The sequence below is a fragment of the Musa acuminata genome, chromosome BXJ3-7, assembly GCF_036884655.1.
Source record: "Musa acuminata AAA Group cultivar baxijiao chromosome BXJ3-7, Cavendish_Baxijiao_AAA, whole genome shotgun sequence".
In the NCBI taxonomy this organism is placed as follows: domain Eukaryota; kingdom Viridiplantae; phylum Streptophyta; class Magnoliopsida; order Zingiberales; family Musaceae; genus Musa; species Musa acuminata.
In genome coordinates, this window is record NC_088355.1 from 40,467,832 (window position 1) to 40,476,799 (window position 8,968).

General features: G+C 42.6%; 1 protein-coding gene across 1 annotated transcript; it reads left to right on the forward strand.

Annotated features, from left to right (window-relative positions):
- The first annotated feature begins 2,330 nt into the window (after nucleotides 1–2,330).
- Nucleotides 2,331–6,791, forward strand: LOC103992732 (TPR repeat-containing thioredoxin TTL1-like). Its single transcript, XM_009412554.3, has 7 exons — nucleotides 2,331–3,846; nucleotides 4,462–4,657; nucleotides 4,736–4,920; nucleotides 5,002–5,335; nucleotides 5,420–5,624; nucleotides 5,965–6,071; nucleotides 6,191–6,791. The coding sequence occupies exons 1-7, from the start codon at nucleotides 2,960–2,962 to the stop codon at nucleotides 6,341–6,343; spliced, it is 2,067 nt and encodes a 688-aa protein (XP_009410829.2). The 5' UTR covers nucleotides 2,331–2,959; the 3' UTR covers nucleotides 6,344–6,791.
- Nucleotides 6,792–8,968: the final 2,177 nt, after the last annotated feature.

Genomic DNA, 8,968 nt, shown 5'->3' on the forward strand with positions numbered 1-8,968 from the left:
GTCGAGGACCACTTGCGGCTCCCAGATGAGCTCCAGGCTTCAAATCTTTTCCTCCTCCTCCTTTCTAGGCTCCCACATCTCGCTGGTTAGATCAAGTGGGAGCTCCACAGACATGTCTCTTGCAAACGCACGAGCTTATGCGTGTGATTAGAGTATTAAAAGGCCGGCACGGTTGACCAGGTCAACGGGACGAACGCCCAAACCTGTGTGCGGAGGGAGGAGATACCGCCATCGGCGTCGCTTGTGCAGAGCACATACCAAACCATGAGCGAGTTCAGTGGATGACATCCACTGCCAATGCACGCACATTAATGCCTGTAGTACTCGAGACTGTTATATTCAAAGAGCAGAGGTTTGTCTCGATCGAGTCACCGATGAGGGAAGCATCGATCTGCCGTAGAAGATATAGTATGAAGCCCAAGAAAGACTGGTAGAATTTATGCAAGCAGGTTGGTTGACTCGACTTGACCTCAGAAATATGTATTGCAAGTGCTTAATTAGGCACATAATTAGACTTGTTTGATTTCCTATCGTCATTTCTAATGCACTAATATTAGAAAATATTTACCTATAAAACAAATAGATTCTACAAAATATTTTCTCTTCTTTATGATGATTGATTGCTTGGTATTTGATTATTCAGTTTATTTATATTTAATATATCTTTAATGATTGCTTGTCCACCTGTAAGCCTTGTCATGGAACAAATTAGGAGTATGGTGAAATAAATGACCATTAAGGATAGATAAAGGAAGAGTGAATTGGTTTAAGGTTGAGAAAACAGAACAAATTCTCTATTGATTCTTCCACTGGGAGCTAATTAATTATCCTTCTCTTAGTACATGTACCTAATCCTTGCCTTAAGATCAAGACAATATTCCCCTACCAAATATTAATTTATTGAGAATTTCTATTGTTAGGAGCATATCTTTTATAGCATCTTAATATTGAATATTATGCATTAGACAACATATTATCAAGTATTTTACATCTATCTATACATACATACATACATACATACATACATACATACATACATACATGCATACATACATATACATATATATATATATATATATATATATATATATATATATATAATTCTCAGTTGAACTATTTGAATTAATTTATTATGATATCCTAAAAAAATTTTGAATTTTTTTCATGAAAATTGTCTTTATTTTTTTATTTTGTTTACTTTTCAAATATATTTTTTGAGAATACATAAGTATATTTTTACTCGTAAATCACATAAATAGATACTTTTACTGATAAATCAATATTTGATTGTCATTGGTATGATCTCGTAAGCTCACGAGGAATTATTCATTTTGAGTATGCTAGTTCGATTTTACCCTTTTAAAACTCGTGAGTCCCAAAAATCATCTCTAAAGATAAGGATGACTTAGGAGATCAATGACTCATAACCCTCCTTCTAGCATCATTTTAATAAATCAACATTTGAACGTTATGCTAGGCTCATAAGAAATTATCTTCTTAGACATGCCTGCACGATTTTATATTTTCAAGCTCATGAACCTCAAAAGATACAGTAATTCGGAGGGTTTATCAATCTTTGGTTCCCCTACTCTTTAACTAAGGATTAAATGTCCTTATAATTTTCATTCTACTCTTCAACATTTATGCTTTAATTTAAGAGAGAGTGTTGAAAATGATAATACATTTGAAAAATAAAATAAAATAAATGAAGGATCTCTTAATTAATCCATCAAGATGATATTGTGTTGCTAATTATTATGTAATTAAGATATGCTATTAATGTGAACACATCTTATATAGTGTGAGTACATTTTATATGCATTAGATAATATATTATTTATTATTGTATTCCTACTGTCTCTAAAATAAACTCTCTTGGGTGGTTTTCTTTCACTATTACAACCAATTAGCTTGGAATAGCATTAAGCTATTCCTGTGTGATCTTTTGTTTCATTGTATGCAAAATCAATTTGATCCTATCTGTTCTTGGCTTCCAATTTTGATCATAAATAGGAAGGTGAGGAGGTCTCAAGCCGGTGCACGCATCGAAGACCCAATCGCGACTCCACACCGGGGGTTCACCAGATCTACTCCGTCGGATCACCACCTACGGCGGCGCTAACGCCGTCAAGTCCTTTGGTGCAGGGCGACGCGGCGCTTGGGGTTCCCCGAATGGCCCAGCTGGCGATCGAAGCACCGCACGTGGCCACCTGCCCATTGTCCGGGGGGGTCCGCCTGACCGAATTACCCAAAACACCCTTCCTCTCCTTCCCCTCGCTCGCCCAAATCCAACCCCCCCCCCCTCCCTTCTCCGTCAAAGATTCCGGGAATCCCCCGGCCAGGATCCACAATGCGCCGCCTCGCGAACTGCGAACCACGGAAGAGGGGGACGAATTAACACGTAATCTCAATCTCCTACAAGAAGTCAATTGGCATTAGCGTGATGTAGGGTGAGAAACATCAGTCCGAGGGAGAAGGGGAGAGAGAGACAGAGAGAGAGAGCGAGAGATTGCGTCACCGTGAGGACCGAGGAGAAGGGGCAAACAATAGAGAGCGTGGAAACGACAGAAAAGTTTCCTCTCCCCATTTTCTATTTGTTTCTCTCTCTCTCTCTCTCTCACTGCTTCCTTTCTTTTTCGTTCCCTTCTCCCACTTCTCTCTTCCTCCGTCTCCAAATCTACCGAGATGGGCATATCCATTCCTCTCTTTTCTCCGTGTTACCAAATCACGAGATCTTTCAGCTCTTCTCTCTCTCTCTCACTCACTCACGCACACACACACCCCTTCTTCTTTTAAGGAGTACGTCTTTGAGGCCTTTTGGGTTGTGTTGTGTTGTTGTAGCCTTCTGTCCGTCGGCTGTGGCCATTACGGTTGTCAAAGCTAACGGCATTAATCCGTAAGAGAGACAGAGGGTGGGTGGTGAAAGAGGAGATCCGAAGTGGTGGTTGCGAGGCTTTTGATGTCACGTGCCGGCGAGACGAGCCGACCGGACCAGAAGGCAGGCTCGGGCTTGGCTGCGCCCGGGCAGGTCGAGCCGGTCGCCGCCCGGTTTCAAGCGGCCCTCCGCATGGAGGAGAACAAGCCCGACTTCCCTGACCTCGGATCCCCTGTTTCCCCCCTTCGCCCCTGCCCCGCTAACAGCAGCAGCAGCTCCAGCTCCTCCGGCTCCGCCTCCGGCAAGGTCGTCCCGCTGCCCCACTCCCCTTCCGGCCCCGCCGCCCGGAGGCCCGCTGCTCCCGACCCGGGGCGGCGGAGCCACTACGGGGAGCTCTCCGGCGAGATCAGCCAACACCAATCTGACTCCGGGCCACTAATCTTCTCCGTCGGAGGCGGATGCGGCGGTAGTATCTGCACCGCGAGCTCTCCCAACACCAATGTGCTACCTACCGGGAACATCTACCCCTCGGGAAAGATCGGAAAGACCGGGATGATGCCCAGGACGACTCCGAGAAGCGATGTGCTCGGGTCGGGCACCGGGAACTACGGCCATGGCAGTATAATGCGGGGTGGTATGAGCGGTGGCGGAGCGGCCAGACCCAGTGGTGGTGCCGGCATGGGGAATTCGGTGGATTCGACCACAAGGAGGGCGACCGGGAGAATGGATCCGCAGGAAGTGACGAGGGCAGGGAACGAGCACTACAAGAGGGGACAATACGGGGAGGCGCTGGCGTTCTACGATCGGGCGGTGGCCATGTGCCCGGAGAATGCTCCATGCCGGAGTAATCGTGCGGCGGCACTGATGGGGCTCGGCAGGTTGCAGGAGGCGGTGAGAGAGTGCGAGGAGGCCGTCCGGTTGGATCCCGCGAACGGGCGGGCGCACCATCGGCTGGCATGTCTAAATCTAAGGTAAGACCAATACTACCAAAGATCTGTTCTGGTTCACTCGCTTGTTCTTAGTTCATACCGGAGGACGTGTAGGTGCTGGTTCGTCTCCCACAATACATGTGCAGTGCAAGGGATGCATTCTCTTCACTGGTTTTGATCATTTCTTTGTTCTTTTGGTTGTCATTTGCTCCAAAGCTTCCACCTTGATGACTGATCTGTTTTTGTGTTCTTTGTTTGCTCGCCATATAATACTGGAATCATGTTCATGTTTTTAGTTGTTCTTTTGTCAAAAGCTTTGATGCTTATGCTCGATTGATCTAGCCTGTTTGATGTGTATTTAGTTTTTGTTGGATCATGTGTTTTCTTGGAGGTTCCATGCTTATGTAGAAATCATGAGTTTGATTGAAAAGCTTCAATTTGAATGAACTCTGAGCACAGATTCTGGTGGCATTTGTTATAGGTGGAAATATTTGCTCCTCTTCTAATTGGGTAAATCCAATATTTTGGCCAACACAGACTGGATTATTTTTTATGTTGCTTTGTGATTTTCTGCTGGAGAATCTATTGCAGTCAATGCAATTATCATAGTTTTTTTGCTTCAATGCATTGCATTGTCTAATCCATTTCTTTTCACAGGTTAGGGCTAGTTGAGGATGCGAGGAAGCATCTCCTTTTAACTGGGCAGCCGCCTGACCCTGTTGAGTTGCAGAAGACTCAAGCGGTGGAGAGACATTTGGTAAAATGCGGAGATGCCCGGAAGATAGGAGACTGGAAGAGTGCATTAAGAGAAGCTGATGCAGCAATTGCTGCAGGAGCAGACTCTTCTCCGCCGGTAAATCCTGAAGATTCAATTTTGGTTTTCTTGGTGAAATTTAAATATGTAATTAACTTCCAGTTTGGTGTCTCGCAGCTAATTGCATCGAGGGCGGAAGCTCTTCTGCACCTCCAACATCCTGATGAGGCTGATTCAGTTCTTTCAAGATCATCTGAATTCAAGGACTCACTCCCTTTCTCCTCAGCTACCAAGATCTTTGGTATGCTTTCCTCTTCCTATTTCTACATTGTTAGAGCGCAAGTTGATATGGCAATGGGGAGGTAAGCTGATACCTTTGGAGTTCTGCAGAATAGCATAGAAACAATTCTTGGGTGATGAGACATGAAATGGAACTCTTACAGGTTCGATAATGCAGTCACGGCAGCTGAAAAGGCCAGGAAGGTGGATGCTAGGAATGTAGAAGTGACAATGGTCATGAGCAATGTGAGGTCAGTGGCAAGGGCTCGAGCTCAAGGAAATGAGCTCTTTAAGTTGGGGAATTTCGCAGAGGCCTGTGCAGCTTATGGGGAAGGACTCAGGTACAATACATCAAATTCGGTCCTTCTATGCAACAGAGCAGCTTGCCGTTCTAAGCTTGGGCAGTGGCAGAAATCTGTTGATGACTGCAGTGAAGCTCTTAGAATCCGACCCAATTACACAAAGGCTCTTCTCAGACGAGCTGATTCCTATGGCAAGGTTGTATCACGTGATTCATTTTCTCTGACACCGAGAGATCAAGAATTATTTTGTTTTAACCCTTTTTTGTCACATTGTAATCAGCTTGAGTGCTGGGCTGAATGTGTCCGAGATTATGAAGTCCTGAGGAAGGAGCTTCCGCGGGACACTGAGGTGGCCGAAGCCTTATTCCATGCTCAGGTTGCATTGAAAACATGTCGTGGTGAAGATGTCTCCAATCTGAAGTTTGGTGGAGAGGTTGAGGAGGTCACTGGTGTAGAACAATTCCGAGCAGCAATATCTTTTCCCGGTCAGTTAGCATCTTCGAGTGATTAAGTATTCCTACTCTGTTATGGACTTCATTCTAAAACTTCATCATTACTCTTCTCCAAGCCGGTTCTAGAGTTTAGTGGTGGGACACTTGTGATCTTCAGATCACCGGTAGGACATGACTCTTCATTTCATACTGTTACTAGCAGTATGATGCACTTACTGTCTAGGAAGACGATGCTGGCTTTATTTTCCTTTTTCTTTTTGTTTTAACAAAGTTAAATGATGATGGGACATTTTTCTTAGTTTCATGCAGCTGACGTTTCTATCTTTCAGTCATTTCATACATCCAATGAGAGAGTAAATTTGTTCCATTTCAGGAGCTTCTGTTGTCTACTTCATGGTTGCTTCGAACCCACAATGCACTGAGATAACCCCATCTGTTGATGCACTCTGTAATCGGTACCCATCTGCAAATTTTCTCAGGGTAATATTGTTAGCCCTGCATCACAGTTTGCCCATCTTTGTATCATCCATGCTTTTTTGTCGCTTGATTTCATTTTTATTTCTAAGCATTTAACTTTTGTTTTGTGCTTGTACCGAAAGGTGGATATCAACCGGAGCCCTGATGTTGCAAAGGCAGAGAATGTGAGGATAGTCCCGACGTTTAAGATCTACAAGAACGGGACAAGAGTGAAGGAGATGATCTGTCCGAGCCAGCAGGTGTTAGAGTACTCGGTGAGGCACTACGGTCTTTAAGATGAATAAAGTGATTCTTTTGATTTGTCCTAGGGCGAGCCCCCACCTTTCTTCGATGATTCAAAATTCAACTCCCATTTGATCCAGCAATCGAGCTGAAGCATCATTCCCCTTTTACTTTTGCTTTGTTTGATCCCTCCATTTGCGGAGTTCCAGGATCATCATTTCCATTATCATTTCCTTTTCTGGTTAGGCTAGGATGTTCTTATCTACCGAGAAATCAATCTCGTCTTCTCTAGACGCATGTTTGTAGTATCAATTGGTGTCTGTGGAGGCTGTTTAAGATTTATTTCATGTATATAAGTCATATAGAGAAAAGCATCGGAAGCCACGGAGGTGGTAGTCGATAAAAGGGAGGGAAAAGACGGGATGTCATTGATGTTGTTGTGCTTCTGCCATGCTGATACATGCTGCTGCCATATCTGTGAAATAAAAGAATTCTTTCTCATTTCGGTATGTGCCAACTTCTTTACTCTCTTCATCAATACCTCTTTGTTGCGTTCGGTTTTGGCACACGCCTTGATGTTATGTTGTTGATCCTTGTCTTCTCCTACTGACCGCGTGTGCTTAGCAACAGGTGCTTGCAGAGGCAGAGGGCCTCTTTCACAAGGTGTTCTCAGATATTGTTTTGCTTCTGCTGTGCTGATACATGCTGAATGCTTTCTCATCTGCAACACACTTTTGACTATTTGGTTCACACAACATGCTTTGGTAATATGTTGCCAATCCTCGTCTTCTCCTACCTTGTGTGCTTTGAGATCAGCAGGTGCTTGCAGAGGCAGAGGACTGTTCTCAGATCGAGAGAGAGAGAGAGAGAGAGCAGGAAGCAAGATGAAGCCAAAGACATGGAATGGAAGCCAGGTTGGAAGGGGAAGGGTTGCCCCTTCCTTCCGCCTGTGGAAGAAACACTAGATTTGGCTCCAAAGTCAGCTGTCATTTCTCTTCTAGGGTTGGTTGTCGGCAAGGGTGCAACTTGCGACCATTGGGTACCCCCACAACCTCTCCATGTCCTTGACCTCACCCTCCATTATGGAGCAGCACCCATGTCTTCGTTCACCATCGACAAACCAGTGGGTGGGATGTGAATGCGATCATGTCTCGTGGCTGCAGTGCCATCTCCCAACCACCAAAACCCTCGTCACTACTGTTCAAGCTTGTGCTCGTGCAACACCATGAAGAATTGGCGGCAACAATTCCTTTGAATTGCTCTCAGAACACGGTAATGATGGTGTTCATAAAGTAGACCATATCGACATCGACATTTTGTAGTACCAAAAGGCAGCATCAAAAGAGTCACAAAAAGTGAGATGATGATGATGATGATGATGATAGGGTTACACCAGTAGCTTGTTTCTTACAAGACAAGATAAGGCTTGGCACTCGTTAATGGCCGGAGAGAGCGCGACTGTATTTTGGATTCGTTAGGAGATTCGAGTCTATCCAACAACCTATTTGAGTCGAATTTAGATGAATTTGATAGAAAAAATGATAGATATTTAAATTAGATTTTGGCTCAAATAGAAACAGATACATAGCGAACTGATGATGTAATATTTGATCGACTTAAATTGGGTTTAAGTGTTACGATCTAATCGTGATTCATTCTAATGGGTTTGTAATTTCGTTTAATTCAAACCATTGGTCAAAATATTTAGGTTAAAATTAATAATAATATATAAATTAAATTTGCTCTTAATTCACTTTTGATATATAATTAAATATTAAAAATATATAGCTATGGATAAGGTTAGAATTGTTTATAGAATTATTAGATAGATATATTATTATTATTAATATGAGTTTATACAGTTTGGACGAGCGGTGGTTATGTTAGTGGAAAGTGACTGATTCCACATTTGGATGGATGATTAGGAGCGATGTTTATGATTAGTGGTCTCAGATGGAAGATAAGATTTCTCAAATTATATGAGAAAATTTTGAGAAAGATTCTTCCTCTAATCTGTATAAATAGGAGAGAGACATGTTAATGTATTTAAGTTTTTTCACTTCTTCAATAAAGTTTCTTTAATAATTATTCTTATCTTCTATTATTTTCATCAGTCTCGTCTCGCCGATAGAACTTTTATAGAAATGTATAGAGATAAGTGGAAGATCACATAATGTATAGAGATCACCGGGTTTCTTGATCGCTCTATTAACCACATGCTTCTGCATCTTCCATTCGAAAAGGATTGAAAGCAATGCTTGGCGTATAGGAGAGAGGAGAGATGAAGAAAGAATCCTAAAGTCTCAAAATGCATGTGCTTTGGTACATTTTCAAGTATTTCTTTGCCTTGCGTAAAAGTTTGATGTCATCTTCTTTCTTTTTTATTCTTTTTTCCATTTTCTAAGCTGTCAGATTCACATTTCCTGCCGATTTAAAATTTGAAGCCGTGATTGGCGGTGGATCAATCGATCATTCTACCTATTTATCAACCCATTTATGATGGGCTTCATGTAGCACGTGTAATCTAACCTACGAGCAGTAATTTTTATTAGATTACAGATATGATTAAATTTTAATTATAATTAATAATTAATAAAAAAATAAAATTTAATTATAATAAGATTCCTTTAGATATGATTTTGATGGAGGAACTTTCCTAATTAATTATCCTAAACCCT

Bases quoted from the DNA above. Each gene is read 5' to 3' on its own strand.
- LOC103992732 (XM_009412554.3), top strand. From the start codon at position 2,960: ATGTCACGTGCCGGCGAGACGAGCCGACCGGACCAGAAGGCAGGCTCG. The intron at 4,921-5,001 runs GTAAGCTGATAC...GAACTCTTACAG, and splicing joins GTTGATATGGCAATGGGGAG to GTTCGATAATGCAGTCACGG. The intron at 6,072-6,190 runs GTAATATTGTTA...TTGTACCGAAAG, and splicing joins CATCTGCAAATTTTCTCAGG to GTGGATATCAACCGGAGCCC.